The sequence below is a fragment of the Podarcis melisellensis genome (assembly GCF_964234715.1).
Source record: "Podarcis melisellensis genome assembly, chromosome: 6".
In the NCBI taxonomy this organism is placed as follows: domain Eukaryota; kingdom Metazoa; phylum Chordata; class Lepidosauria; order Squamata; family Lacertidae; genus Podarcis; species Podarcis melisellensis.
The window spans coordinates 55,273,260-55,288,943 of record NC_138538.1 but is presented as its reverse complement, the minus strand read 5'-3'; the positions used below and the strand labels follow the sequence as shown (position 1 = coordinate 55,288,943).

Sequence of the window (15,684 nt, the reverse complement as noted above, 5' to 3'; positions counted from 1 at the left end):
TGAAAGGCGGGATATCAAATCCAAACTCTTCTTCTCTTCTTTCAAAGCACACTTTTCCATATTATATTCCCCAAAACAGGGATCAGCAAACACACCAGTGGTGTGCTGTGAAATTTTTCATAGGGGAACAGTTAGGATCAGAGCCACCAATTTACGAGGGCCATGGGGGGGGGGATGTCGTGCACACAAGCCTCTGGCCCTAAGCCCAGCAGAAGTTTCCCAGGCTTTGGGAAGAAGGCACCAGTCTTTAATACTTTAATTTAGCGAGATATTGAAAGGACCAGCATAGTCCCCCTGGTGCACTGACTGCACACCACTGAAATGCACAAAGGTTTTGGCTAAAAAATTTCATTGAAATTCCTAAACTGGGACGATTGCATTGCTTTTGCAAAATCAACAATATGTTAACTGTCAATATTGTCTTTGTGTTTTGTCATTTGGGAGTGGAGGTTTTCACACTGTGACACATTATTGGCTACTACTCTCACTGCAAATCCTTTCTTCTCCCACAGGGCTACTCAAATAAAGACCTACTCCTGGGATAATGCCCAAGTCATTCTGGTTGGAAACAAATGTGACATGGAGGATGAGAGAATCGTTCCTTTTGAAAAGGGAAAACATCTGGCTGATCAGTTGGGTACATGTTAACATTTCTCTTTTTTTATCCCTTCTCCCTCCAGTTATAAGCAGGGATGGGGAACCAATGGCCCTCCGGATGTTGTTGGATTCCAACTCCCATCAGTCCCAGCCAGCATGACCAATGGTCAAGGATGATGGAAGTTGTAGTCCAGTATCATCTTGAGGGCTGGGTACCTATTTATCTACTTGCACTTTGACGTGCTTTTTAGTTGCATCCTAATTGCACCCTCATCTACTTTCTCAGATAATTGGGTTTCAATATTTATTTATTATTTATGTAATTTTATTTTTTTATTAAATGAGTGTAACACTGTTCACCTCAAGATCCCAGGGTGGTTAACAGCATAAAAATACAGAATAAAAACACAAAATACAGAATAAAAGCAAGAAGAACAAAATAAACCAATAACCCCCCCTCCCACAAACACATTTAAAGGGACATAGACTGTTAATAAGCCCATTGACTATTCCTCTCTGTTTAGCCTACTGTCTCAGTTGCAGTGAAAGATGTTGTCAATGTACAACCCAACTGCAGGTCTAAAAGGCTTCTCTTATGTGTAATGGGGAGGGGCACCATCTTGCCTTTTGCCTCACCCAGTAAAATGTCTTGGTCCAACCCTGCCTGCTACCCAAGTGAACTGAGTTGAACTGTAAGCAGAACATCCCCTTTGGTCACGGCTGAACTTTTTGCTTCCTATCTTTTTTCCTTTGGGCACTACTGTCGAGTTCTGTTAGTTGGATGTTTGCTCCGATTCCTGTGTGACTTGCTGTCTGTATATGTCTGAGTGTGCAGGAGAAGTGAGTTTTGTCAGGTTTGGATCTGGTTTTATATATTGACTGGCTGGATATTGGTAATTCCAGTATTCCTAGGGAATGAAGAGTGCAGAATGAGTTTTTTTAAAAAAAACATACTGTGTTTTGCTGGCTTTCAAGTGTCATGGCTGAGTGATGGAGACTTAATGGCTGTTTTGAGATACGTCTTTGGGAGTGATGGCATCATGAGAGACTGTGAGTGTGTGAAAGAGAGAATGAAATAAACTGTGGGATATGAATGTTTGTGGGTGTTATGAGTGATGTGTGACCTCATGCTCTATTATTTATACTCTCAGTGTTGTCAAGAGAGCTGCTGAACAAGGGTCAACCAGAGAGCCTTATGGCTCAGTGAGAGAGCCTCCACAGTCTTAGCCTGACACTCTAATTACTGGGTGCTTTCAGACTGAGGTATAATGTTGCAAAGCTTTCATTTATATACCACAAACAGGTCATGGGCAAGAGGTTTTTTAATGTATTGTATTTTCAGTGAAAATGATGAATCTGGATTCAGTTGAGGTGGGCAAGGCTGGCATTTTGTGTAGGCACTGTGAAAAACTTGTATGAATGACCAGTACCAATGCTAATATTAAAAACCTGTCTGGAAGCATCATTTATCTTTCTGCTGCTACTATTTGCAGCAGATGCACAGCTTTGTTCGTCAAATAGTTGGGAGCACTGGGAGCTGTTCTGAGCTTCACAGCAGTGAGGATTAGAGATACCCAGGCAACCATAAAATATAATTTTCCTCATTTAGCTTTTCATTGGTTGGTGTGTTAACACTGATTGTTCATTTCAAACAACTGGTCTGATGAAGCAGCCCTGTTAATAACCTTATGAAAATATTTCAGTTAAGTCATTCCATTTTCCATTCTTAGTAGCTGACATACGGATCAGCATGACATTCAACATTCAAATTACTATGACAGTTAACTGCTCATAATTTCTCAGCAGTGTATTTTGTTCTGACTCTTCCTTATATACCTTCTCAGATTTTTTAGAACATCAAAAATTATATCAAATACCATATTAAGAGCATTCCAAACAGCTCTGGAGTGTAAACATTTGCTTTTTTGTAAGAAGAGTTATCAGTGTGTTTATGGAAATTCCTTAATTCCTAATTTTATTCAAACCTCTCATGTTGACCCAGTTCTCAACTCCCAAATCTTCACCTCTGACAACACGGTTAAAAACAAAGGACCACAATAAAACGTTATTCCTAATTTTAGCTGGTTCCTGTCTATGACTTTATGATTACCAAGCTGCTATTATCTACTGCTCTGCCTGTACCTGCATCCAGACATTATAAGACAGCAATATTTTAAAAGTGTTTTGTAAGCTTTAAATATTGTTAGTAGTAGTTGTAGGCTTTTTTCTTCGTGGGCTTCAATGCCTGATTTAAGATTTGTTTATTTAATATGTGAATAGAGCTATGTATTTAATATTTGATGTGTTAAAATTATAAAATATGTTTTTTTAAAAAATGGGGCAAGGAAAAAATGCAATACAATAGAAAAGAATACAATAGAAAAGAATAAAAACAAACCCACCCCAAAAGACTATACAACACACATCAACTAAATCAGTCCACCTAACCTGAGGACCATTTACATACCCAATGCTTTATAATAATAATAATAATAATAATAATAAATCCCCTTTACAACTGCGCTATACTTAGGGCTTTTTTCAGCTGGAACTCACTGGAACTCAGTTCCGGCACCTCTCAGGTGGGTGCCATTGCCATTCTAAGAATGAGGGTGGTGTTCATGGAGAGTTCCGGCACTTCTTTTTCTAGAAAAATAACACTGGCTACACTCATATAGTGCAATATCTTTCTGAACTTAAACTGATTTTATTTATTTTAAAGACCATAAACTAGAGATTTATACAGCATCACTTATAATAAAACCTTCTTATCTATTCTGAACTTGTTGTTGTTGTTTAGTCGTTCAGTCGTGTCCGACTCTTCGTGACCCCATGGACCAGAGAACGCCAGGCACCTTTTGGTTTGTCTGTTTTTTTTAAAAAAAAACCAGAGAAACCAAAATGAACAGTTAAATATGACCAACAGATAATTTAAAGCCAGTTTAACATGAGAAGCAGTTTTGGGATAACCAGATATTGATTTGTGTACTTTTTTAAAAAACAAAAAACAGGGTTCGATTATTTTGAAGCTAGCGCCAAGGAGAATGTCAACGTGAGGCAGGTCTTTGAGCGCCTGGTGGACATCATCTGTGAAAAGATGTCGGAGAGCATGGATTCGGAAGCTTCTAGGACAACTACTGCCGGGAAGAACGTGCGTCTCACATACAGCCCCCCTCCATTGCAGCAGAAGTGCTCCTGTTAATGCCTCAAAATCTCTAAGAAAGTTGTTGTTGCAGGATAGGGGGCAGGTACAGTGCATCTTTTAAAAGAGATGTTTCGGTGCTGGTGGAGAGGATATGTTTGTCTGATGTTTTGCAAAGTCTCTTTATATATTTTATACAAAAACAGTGCAAGCGCAGCTAGTGTTCCAGTGAAAAGTTATGCTACGGTTTAAGTAGTTTATATAGTCTGTCACATATTTCTGTGTGGTTCTCAATGTTACCATTGTTTTGCCGCTAGTCAGGTAATCCTGACTCAAAAACACTTTATTAGCATCTGATAGCTAGAGACCACTGTTAACTATGGCACAAAAATTTAATTAAAAAAAGAAAGGACAGCAGTTTGAACTATCTCACAAAAAGATCTTCAGAAGGAGAGGCAATATTGTTCTTTGTGTAATTAACTGGTATCTTTGCTTAAGAAGAATTGCACAGGAAAAGCTGCAGCTCAGTGGGAAAGCATGCAGAAGGTCCTAGACTACAGGTAGGTAGCTGTGTTGGTCTGCCGTAGTTGAAACAAAATAAATAAATTCCTTCCAGTAGCACAAGGAATTTGTTTATTATGTTTCATTTGAACCAGTCATTTTCATTGAGGCAAAAACCACCAAGCTCAGTCACTCCATACCACAGCAGCCACACCATTCACATGAGCATGTGTCAAAAAGAAAGGGTGGTACTTTAGAGGGGCATATTGCCAGAAACACTGGGAACAAGTCGTTAGGGGTATTTTTCCTATAAAGCAGCATTTGAAAAGCCTTGGTATGTGCATGGAATTCTGGACATGGTTTCAATTAGACTGCAAGTACGACAGTGATAGACATCCAAGGCCATTCAACGAGTTTATGGCTTAATTGCTCTACAGATAAATATTCAGACTGTTTAATTTTTTTTGCACTTGTGGACGTACATTAGTTCCCAAGAAAAAAAAGACATATGTAACTGGGAAAAGGTTGGAAAAAAGAATTCTGTGGCACTTTAAGGACTAACAAATTTTGTATAGCAATTAGCTTTTGTGAACTAAATTTCACTTAATCAGAATATATCATTTAGGACCATTCCTATACTATTTAATATTTTAATAATCATAAACGGCATGTATTACATGTTACATAAAAACTACTGAAAATGACAACGGCTACTAAAATTGACACACTCTTAACTTTTCCTGCCAATATCCTCTACCTTCACTGAGGTCAGCTAAGCTCAGGAAGCAATTCGTTGTAATTGCAGGATCAGGCATTTGAAAGTTGCCCTTGACAATCTTGCAGCTACCTTAAGATTGCAATCCCACATAACTTGATGGGACATACTTCTGAGTCGACATATAAGATTGCACTGTTAATGTTCACACACAACCTCCACTTTGTCATAGTAGGAATATGAACTGTGATAGTAAGTCAAAATATGTTTAGTAGAGAGTTTGAATTTGTATTAATTATAATGAGAAAGTTCTATTTTCTTGCACATTTGTGATTTGGTGTTTAGCAGGCACTTTCTGTGTAGTGTTTGAATGTACATGTTTCTAATTATGAAATCATGACAAAATAAAGCTGTTCTTTAGTCACCCTGATCTGATTTGAGTGTTAATTTACATTGCTAATAGACATAAATAGCTCGTCTAGTTTTTCAGTTGTATCACTGTGAAACCATATAGTTATAATGCTTATCCATAACATTTATTATTAGTGTTGTTGTTGATAGACAGACTAAGCAAGGTTATAAAGATAATGCTACATATTATTACCATTTGAACATTAGATTGTTCAAATTACTTCACATACACTGCATCAATAATTGTTACCTCAGTTCTGTAACATAGGTCAATACTATTTCATTCACATAGGCTGCTGAGCTACTCTCCAGATGATATAACCTGGGCCCACTTTTAATTATACTCAGGCCTTTTTTTCAGCTGGAACTCAACAGAACTCAGTTCCAGCACCTCTCAGGTGGGCACTATTGCCATTCCAAGAGAATAAAGGAAGTGTCCGTGGTGAGTTCTGGCACCTATTTTTTCTAGAAAAATAGCACTGATTCAGTTAATTGGGGGGTGGGGTGGCTAACTTGTGATATTCCAGATATTGTTGGACTTCAATTTCCATCATCCCCAACATTGGCCATGTTTACAGGGGCTGATGGAACTTTGAGTGTAACAGCAGTGAAATATAAGGACAATTAATGATACAAAGAAAAGTATACAATATCTGAATCAAATAATTTATTATTACATTTATATGCCATCATTCCTCCAAGGAGCTCAAGGTGGCATTTATGGTTCTCCCCTATTTTATCATTGCAAATCATGTGACCCAGGTTAGATTGCACCTGGCCCCAAATCAGTCTGGCTCCAGATTTGATTAGCTGCTGAAATGGTGAATAGTTTCCTGCAGTTTCTTTTTCACAAGTACAATATCCAAATTACATATGTACCATAGCAAATGGTGCATTTCTCCTCTGTTCACAATGGAAAGGAGGGTTGGGTGTTCAGTCCTGGCTATCCAATGAAATGTTGGTAAGTCTGGTGTAACAGAGGACAACCCAGTGCAAGCAATTCTAGCATGGTGCAGGGGAACCAGGTTCCTATCCCCAACCTATGTAAGCCTGGCTACTTGCAACTCTTGTGAAATGGAATCGTCTAGTTTTCTATTCTACCCACTCTTCAGTGCCCGAGATGCAGCTAGTCATTTGTAGATTAGGAGGGCAGGCTCGAGTGTTTTTGGAAGACCAACAAAGTTGTCTAATAGGTTAGTTAAAGGTTGTAGAAGTGGTGCAGGCACGTAAATCAAACTGTAGTGACTGCAAGTATCACCAATGTTAATCTTGGAGATCGCAAGGTGGATCGCTCGGACAGACTTCAAATTTACAGTATCTGTTTTGTTTTTTACTAGAATACCAAGATCCATCCACCAGAGCAACGGGGCAACTCGAAAATGCAAACTACAACGCCACAGTCTTCCATAGTTTGCATGCCAAAAACCTTTAGAACGTAAAAGGAACAAAGTTACAAAACACAAAAAGAGAAACAGCAGACACAATCATTTTTACTTCCAAGCCAAACAGATACATATACATATATACATAAGTATACTCTTCCAGCAACCAAGTTCACTATACTGTCATTTAGCTCCAAGCAGCCTTACATATCCCCAGTTCAACGAAGCGCAGAATGGTTCCCAGACGTTCTAAGCGTAATTGCGCTCCCTCATTCGCTGTCACAGATTATTGGCTCCTTTTCTACGAGTGAGAGCTTGTTGAACCAATCCAAAACTACTCGTCTTTAGAAAGACGTTTATAAGGCAAACCTCAAAACTAAGTTTTGAAGGAATCAGGGGTGAGATAAGCCTACTACTCCATCCTACAATACCTTATTCCCCTTCCCCGACTCTCCGTCTCCCCTCCATTCCTAACGCTAATGGTTTGCCCCATTCCCACCTCCTCAGGCTCCCGGCAGCCTGTTAGAGTCAAGTGATGCCGGTAGAAGCTTGGATTTGCGGGCGTCCGGCGCGTGGATGCCGAGCCGGGCCCTGATTGGGCGACTTCGGTGGCTTCCGGTCCTGAGCACCGGCCTGCGGCTGAGGGCTGGAGCTGCTGGGCCGGAGCTGGGCCCGCCGTGGATGCTGAGGGCGGGAGCCGCCTGGCCGCGCGGGACCTCGGTGGCGAGCCACCTTCGAGCAGGACCAGCCCTCCACAGCAGCCGCGCCGGCAACCCTCAAGCCAAACCCCGAGGGATCCTCAGCGGGCCTCGCTCTCCCTCAGCCATGCCTGGCCGGGCCAAGGCCTCGCTGGGTGGCGGCCCCGAGCAGCCTGAGGACTTGGAGAGCAGTCGCGGGGCCAAGGCCGGCACAGCCCAAGAGGAGCCTGAGGCGGAAGCGGGAGGCGAAGGAGACAAGGCCGCGGCCGCCAGCGAGCCCAGCCCCAACGTGGGGGATCCCGAGATCGTCAAGTCCCCCAGCGATCCCAAGCAGTACAGGTGGGCGCGGGGAGGAGGAAAGGGGAGGGCGAAGGCGTAAGGATGGGGAAGAGCCTCCCAGGTGCGTCAAGCGTAGCGTAAATGAACTACACGAGACATTTCTTGTGCCGGTCAGCACCGTAGTTCCCCCTCCTTTTATCCTGATCGGCCGCCAGAGGGTTGGTGGTTGGGGAGGTTGGGTAAAGCAATCCCGGGGAGAAGGGATGTCGCTTTCCGGCGTGGTAGGCCCGGTTATCAGAGGCAGGGGCATAGCTGTCAACTTTCAGATTTGAAAATAAGGGATCAGCAGCCTTGAAAATAAGGGATCAGTAGTCTCACCTGTCCCAGGGACAGTCTACGGGATAGCTAACAATCCAGGATAGCAGCGGGAAACGGTGCTGGAATAAGGGAATTTCCCACAAAAATGGGATGGTTGACAGCTATGGGCAGGGGAAATATATTCATGTTTCTTTTAAAAGTCATGCAAACCACAGGTCATTGCATTATGTGCTATAGAAGATGCTACTGGCCGCTAGCTTAGATGCATTTAAAAGGCGAAGTTGGCGGAGACATATCCCGCATGACTCTATTGGGTGGCTCTTAGCCAGGATGGCAACATGAAACTTCCATGTTCAGAACATAGCTGTCAACTTTTCCCTTTTCTTGTGAGGAATCCTATTTGGAATAAGGGAATTTCCCTTAAAAAAGGGAAACCTTGACAGCTATGATTCAGAAGCAGTTTATCACTGAGTGCCAAATGGTGTGACATTCCCAAAGGCATGTGGTTAGCCACTGTTCTGGATTAGGCAGACTTCACTCTGATCCCACAGGGTTCCTACGTACTCTGTATTCGTAAAATAGCTTGCCACCTTTGTCAGCTCAATTCCAGCAGGTGCTCTTTGGTAGAGAGCCAGTGTTAGATGAGATAATTAGATCAGACCAGTTACAGGTAGGTAGCTGTGTTGGTCTGCAGTAGTTGAAACAAGACTTAGGGTCAGTTCCTTACTCAGGCATTAAATTCACTCAGTGAGTTTAGACAAGTCATACTCATGGTCATTTTGAGACCAAAATGGGATAAGGCACATATGTGGTAACTTCCTGTGAGATTACTCACTCTTTCCCCATTTGTGTTAGCAGTATGTTGTGTTCCACTTCTCAACTTACAGAAAGAGGACTTTCATAAGGACTTTTGTTTCTTACATATTTGTTGCCTCTTGCAACTAATCTTTAGTCATAGTCTTGAGATTTTATCTGAATCTGCTGGTAAAATAGAACTGAGAAGAAAGTTTTGAGTTACTGGGGAACAACAGCAGGAGAGGGTTGTTGTCCTCTAGTCCTGCTTGTGGGGTTAAAGTAAAAAAAAAAATATTGCATATGTATTACAAACATGGAATTTTATCCCAACCATTAAATGTAAAACTGCACTCTTGTAACCATATAAATACCAAGTGCCTGTTAAAAACATAAACATTAGTGTACTTTAATAATAAAGGTAAAGGTAAAAGGACCCCTGACCATTAGGTCCAGTTGTGACCGACTCTGGGGTTGCGGTTCTCATCTCACTTTATTGGCTGAGGGAGCCAGCGTATAGCTTCCGGGTCATGTGGCCAGCATGACTAAGCTGCTTCTGGTGAACCAGAGCAGTACACGGAAACGCCGTTTACCTTCCCGCCAGAGCGGTACCTGTTTATCTACTTGCACTTTGACGTGCTTTCGAACTGCTAGGTTGGCAGGAGCAGGGACTGAGCAACGGGAGCTCACCCCGTCGCGGGGATTTGAACCGCCAACCTTCTGATCAGCAAGTCCTAGGCTCCGTGGTTTAATCCACCCTTTAATAATAAATAGGTATAAATTCAGAAGCCAAAACCGAAGGTCAGCTAACCCTTGTGCTGGTTGCAGAAGCCTGCACAAGGCATCCTGCAAGTACAGCAGGGCTATGTGCCTCCCATAGATCCTCTCTAGAGAGTCAGAAGAACTTCCAGAACTGTGCATGAGGGAAGGAAAGAGGAATTTTTTGTTTGGCAACCAGAAATGCTTGCACTGACAGAACGCTTATATTAGTGCAATGTTTAATTGCATCCTATGTAATTACACTTGTAAAATGTAAATCTTCACATTGAAATTGCAACTTGAATGTGAGTATAAATGCTACATCTACTTTGTCTTATGGAAAACAACCTGCTGTAGAGATAGAAAAGGTCTAACCTGAATTTCCAGTATTAAATAGAAAGCTGTGATTGACTGCGATTTTGTGTGGATAAATAGAAGAGCATCGTGCTGTAGTTACATTTCTGTGATGAAAGCTTTACTTTTCTTGCATTGGGGTTTAGAGTGGTAACACTTTTGATTTAAAGCGGAACGATCGCTAAGGATTGTGTGTAACTCTCCTTGCTCTTACCACTTTTGCCTGTGCTGAATTGTGAGTGCACAGCTTTGCCCTCATCATTTTTAAGGCACCTCTCCCAGGAAGTGAGAGGAGCATCTCCTAGGAAAGAAGCAGTGGTGCAGCTCACATTCTGAATCCAACCACTTTTAGTCTTGGAGGCTGCTAGTTGGCCATCCATTCAAACAGATGTGACCTACAGGCTGCTGTTGAGCCTTCACCATTCCTCCCCAAAACCCCAAGTAGAATTTGTTCCTTTTCCATTGTTGTTATGCTATCTATATCTCTGTTAGGTGCCCTAATGTAGAATACTTCATTAACACCAAAACAATCCTGGCAGCATTGTGTCTTCTCTTGCAATGTAAATGCAAATACCTTGCCAAGGTAAATGCATATTTTTTTTTAGTTCAGAAAGGCAAGAATTACTGTTTAGCAAATATTAATGGGCAGTATACGACCAAGTCATACTCAATAGGCAATTGAAATGTATACTCGTTAGTCATCATGATACAACCCTTATACATGAACAAAGTTCGTTGTTATTTTAAATTGTTTTTAATATTGTATTTTAAAGCTGTAACTTGCCCTGAGACCTTAGGGTGAAAGGTAGGTAATTCATAATAATTATTATAATGATGATAATAGTAATGATTGCAGAGGCACAGAGCAGTTATGGCAAATACAGGGATGTTCCATTTTATTTTATTTTCCTAAGGCGTTAAGGAGCCAATGTCATCATCCTGATGATAATATTACCTGTCACTTTGTAGGTACATCAAGCTGCAAAATGGCTTATGTGCATTGCTGATTTCGGACTTGAATAACCCAGATGGTAGCCCTTGTGCAGTGTCAGAGGATGAGGATGACTCTGAGGAAGGCACGGATGAAGATGATGATTCTGGAGCAGAAATAGAAGATGACCAAGAGGGATATGATGATGAATGTGGATATGATGAGGATCTTGATGACCCTGACAGTGAATTAGAAGAGCTAGGAGAGAAAGAGGAAACGAGGAAGAGGAATAGCACAGAAAAACAGGTATGGTTTGAATAATGATAACGACTGACCATGAGTGGTTTGGTGCAGAGGACAAAAAACCACATTGCTACTTTGGATATTTTATTCATTTCTGTACTGGAAACTCATATAAAATACATCTACAGGGTGTATAAAATTCCAGCTAAAACCCAAACAATATAACAAATAAATTCCAAAGGAAAACATGTTAATGAAAGAGAAGTTCAAAGTGAGTGACAAGAGAGTTAAAAAACCCCAATAAATCATTTTCAGAAGATGTCTTGCCATAATATGTTAAGCCGGCAGGTTCACTTCAGAGTTGCAGAAGAGATAGGCTTTTGGCCCTCAGATAAAGAAAGCATTACTTTTGTGTCTGGCTTAAACAGATTCTTAGGTCATCCCCTGCAGTTTTATAATTCAGATTGTTTTCTGTCTTGTATAGAATTGAACAGTGTTTACATCACTTTTTGTGATTCCCTTGCAGAATTGTTTTATAGTGGGCAATTTGGTAATCTTATAAGATAGTAATGTTTTTTTTTCTTAAAATGCTGTTCTTGTTTTTCTTTTCCCAGTCTGCAGCTGCACTTTGTATAGCTGTTGGCAGTTTCTCTGACCCTGAAGATCTGCCTGGGTTGGCACATTTTCTGGAACACAGTATGTTTTTTGTTGTTAAATGTTACCTTGCTGTGTTTTAGCAAAAATTAAATTTTCTGGTTTTGCATCTGTGGAGCTCTTTGACGTAAAACCCTGAAAATCAGCAATGTAGGAGTCAGCTGCATTATGTTTGCATATTTGCAAAGTTAGATATGATATGTCCATAGAATAACGATAGAAAACCAGAAGTTGCCCTGCTGATCTAAAAAAAAAAAAAAAAAAAGTTTGTCAAATGTATGCAACTTGTTATTTCCATTTGTTTCCCTTTAATACGCCCAAACTTATTTTTGAACTCAGGGAATTTCAAGTTTTTGCCATTAGAATTAATACCTGTCTCTTTAACTTTCATTTTTTTCCCCAGTGGTTTTTATGGGCAGTGCAAAATACCCTGATGAGAATGGTTTTGATGCATTTTTGAAGAAACATGGAGGAAGTGACAATGCTTCAACAGACTGTGAACGAACAATATTTCAGTTTGATGTACAGAGGAAATATTTCAAGGAGGCTCTTGATAGGTATTTTGATTATTCTGAATAAAAAGCTGGATTTACTGCTTCCTATCTGAGTTGTTGCTGCTGCATTTGATTTTTTCCAGTTTTCAAGTAGTTTGAAAACTTTGGATGGTATCCACTAAGTCATACTCAGAGTAGACCCATAATTGCATAAATTAGGCTGCAATCCTACCTGGGAGTAAGCCCCATTGAATTCAGTAGGACTTCTGGATTGCAGTAATGACTAACAAGTCAATTGGTTTCAGTAAGTATGCTCTGACTCTGACCTAGATACTTCCCAAAGGTTGAAATACTTCAGGTAAATATTAACAAAAAATATGATTCATTGAAGAATGATATATTTTTAAAGGATGTTAAAAGTAAATAGTTCTATGGGGTACAATTACACTGAGTATTGAGACTTTTGTGGATCATTTGCCTTAAGAATACATTTTTGGCAAGAAATACCATTCACTGCCAACATTGGGTCATAAAATTCGAAAACAAATTCATACCAATCTAGATTTTTATTAGAGCAGATAACCAAGACACACATCAAAGCATAACTTCCATTGGGAATAAAAATGTAACGAATATTTTAAGCCTTTGCTTTAGGATAGAAAGTTTAACCACAGATGCTAGAAGCACTTTTTTGTGTTATTACTAAAGCTTGAACTTGGTAAATATTTTATATTGCAACACTTGTACACCTGAAAACTAATTTTTGTGCAAGCCTGTCAGACTGCCTGGAAAAACATAAGTCCAATATTTTTCTCTTTCAGGTGGGCACAGTTTTTCATTCACCCTTTAATGATCCGTGATGCAATTGATCGGGAAGTTGAGGCTGTGGATAGTGGTAAGAATACTGATTTCTCTTGTTACTTGATATTTAGATTTTTGGAAAAATAAATTTTGTTTGGCATAAAAGTATTGAAAGCATCTTTCATGAAGCAGGGCATTTATATGTGCTTTTAGTACCCAGAAGTCACAAACGTGTTACTTGCGGGCACACATGTGCCCACAGAGGCCTTCCCTGGCGCCCACAGGGTCCCTTCCCCAAGCATTCTGTTTTGTGCTTGGTTGAGGGTTGCATGTGATGCCCACAACAGTTTTTTCTGCTTTTCAAATTTGCCCATGGATTCCAAACGGTTGCCAGACAAATAAGATGCATTCTGAAGTTTTCAACAACTTACAGAGGAACTTGAATTTCTAATTGAAATAAAGGATCCACAGTATCTTTTTTAGAAGTTCATTTTAACTTGGAAAGGAAGGTGGATCTTTCAAAATGGACAGACAAGTTGACGATGTTTTCTTATTACATGTATCCAACTTAAAACGTATAAAGGAAAAATTCCTCATCTCATCACTTAAGTTGAAGAGAAGCAGGTATTGTAAAACCTGCACATTGATCCAGTAAGGGCATTTTCCACACAGGAGCTGACTTATGTTTACCACTCATTCTCTTGAATGGGTCTTGTGCATTCAGAAGGGTGCTGTTGTAGATGATAAAAAGCACCCTGCATTATGCAGTTAGAACAGCATGTTGCAGGGATTGATTTTGGGTTGACTCCGTACATTTCCATCAACCAAATGGCTGACATTGTCAAAGTGAACCCTCTTCAGCCAGTGCATCTGCAGGATTTTTTTTTAATAGCAGGGCCCTTTACTAGTTTTGAGTGTTGTTCTTTTTGATGTAAAAATAAACACACAAGCCATGCACACAAGCTAGGTTAAGTAGTTTTGGCAATAGTCCTTCTGATCTGTTCGTGCTGTTTTGAGCAAATGAACATTTTAATGTGCATGGCTTTGTTATATTCCTATAGTCAAAGCTGGTTTGGAGGTCTATATTAGTTTGAATCTGAAAACCTTTCTATTAAACAAACAACAGAATATCAGCTTGCAAGGCCCTCTGATGCAAACCGAAGAGAGATGTTGTTTGGAAGTCTGGCCAAGTCTGGCCATCCCATGAAGAAGTTCTTTTGGGGTAAGTATTATTTATTATTATTTTAAAGTGTTTTTATCCTGTTGTCCAGCTGAAAAGGCTCCCAGAGCAATAAAAAGCAACCCCATCCCTGCCCTCAGGCATATCTCTTGGAACTTTGAAGTGTCAGGCATAGCCCTATTGGCTTTAGCCCAAACGTAGCAGAGTTTTCCTGCACAGCGAAGAAGCTAGTTGCGGCAGTAATGACTAGTCAGCTAGACTCAGAATAACTATTTACAGGATTTATTAAAAAGGAGAAAATAAAACCAGCAGAGTTTCTGCATACAAATAAAAGCAAAATAAATCCTCTCTTTCTCTCTCTCTACACACCATACACAGCACTTCTACTCCTAACACACCTCACATCAAACTGAGCTAGCAATCCCTAGTTAAGAGTTGAATGCTGGTCGTTAACCAATCAGAGTAAGCAGTTTCTAGGTCACGCTGACCTGGGCTTTCTGCCAAGAGTAAATTGACACTGCCTTGAGTTAATTGTTTGAAGCCAGAATCTGCAAGTTTCCCATGAGAATCAATTAACAGAAACTGAACACCCCCTCACAGATTCTGCTGGACAATTAACATCAAATACACCTATGTAGAAGATCATTTTTCCAGCAAACCTAAACCCTTGCACATTCGCTTGTTCTTTACCTTTGCCAATGGTTTAGTTAACACATCTGCTACATTTTCTTCACTTGATACATAAGTACAGGTGATTATATTGTCTTGTACACAGCAACGCACATTTTGGTATTTTACAGAGATATGTTTAGAACGTGATTTGAAACCCTCTGTTTTACTTAAAGTTATACAAGCTTGATTATCAATGTAAACTTGTACTGGTTCTCCACAATTTACATTTAAATCTGCTAACAAATGCTTGAAATAAATCACCTCGTTGCACAATTCACTCAATGCGGCGTACTCTGATTCCGTTGATGACACACTTACAACGTCTTGCTTGCGTGACCGCCAGCTGATTAAAGCTCCACCGACCATTATGACCAGTCCTGTGACAGATTTTCTATCCGGCAAATTTCCCCAGTCACTATCACAGAAGCAACTCAACATTTCATCCTCTGAAGAATTTAATTGTAACATATAGCCAATTGTCTGTTTGAGATACCTCAGAACTTGTTTTACCCCTTTCCAGGCATTTAGTGTGGGTTTTGAGACCAATCTACTTAATATGCCTACTGCATAACTAATATCAGGTCTGGACCACTGTGCTAGATACAATAAACTTCCAATTACAGAATGATATACATCAGGATGTTCAAATTCAGGACTCTCATCTGTATGAAGTGTTTTTATGAAACCTGGATCCATAGGCACCACTGCCCCTTTGCAATCCTGCATTCTGTATGTAGTCAGTAGTTGTTTAATTTTGTTCT

The 15,684-nt window shown here is 40.2% G+C and overlaps 2 protein-coding genes across 4 annotated transcripts in view; both read left to right on the top strand.

The window, feature by feature from the left end:
• The window catches only part of RAB3B (RAB3B, member RAS oncogene family), a 50,171-nt gene extending 44,792 nt beyond the window's left edge, over nt 1-5,379 (top strand). For all 3 annotated transcript variants that reach the window (XM_081915531.1, XM_081915529.1, XM_081915530.1), the window contains exons 4-5: nt 513-637; nt 3,609-5,379. In XM_081915531.1, the coding sequence (XP_081771657.1) occupies nt 513-637; nt 3,609-3,799 (316 nt within the window). In that variant the 3' untranslated portion in view covers nt 3,800-5,379. The remainder of the gene's footprint in view (nt 1-512; nt 638-3,608) is intronic.
• A 1,930-nt stretch (nt 5,380-7,309) lies between these two features.
• Nucleotides 7,310-15,684, top strand: part of NRDC (nardilysin convertase) — a 33,830-nt gene continuing 25,455 nt past the window's right edge. The window contains exons 1-6 of the mRNA XM_081913923.1: nt 7,310-7,785; nt 10,918-11,185; nt 11,737-11,818; nt 12,180-12,333; nt 13,092-13,165; nt 14,198-14,293. Coding sequence (XP_081770049.1) covers nt 7,325-7,785; nt 10,918-11,185; nt 11,737-11,818; nt 12,180-12,333; nt 13,092-13,165; nt 14,198-14,293 — 1,135 coding nt within the window. The 5' untranslated portion in view covers nt 7,310-7,324. The remainder of the gene's footprint in view (nt 7,786-10,917; nt 11,186-11,736; nt 11,819-12,179; nt 12,334-13,091; nt 13,166-14,197; nt 14,294-15,684) is intronic.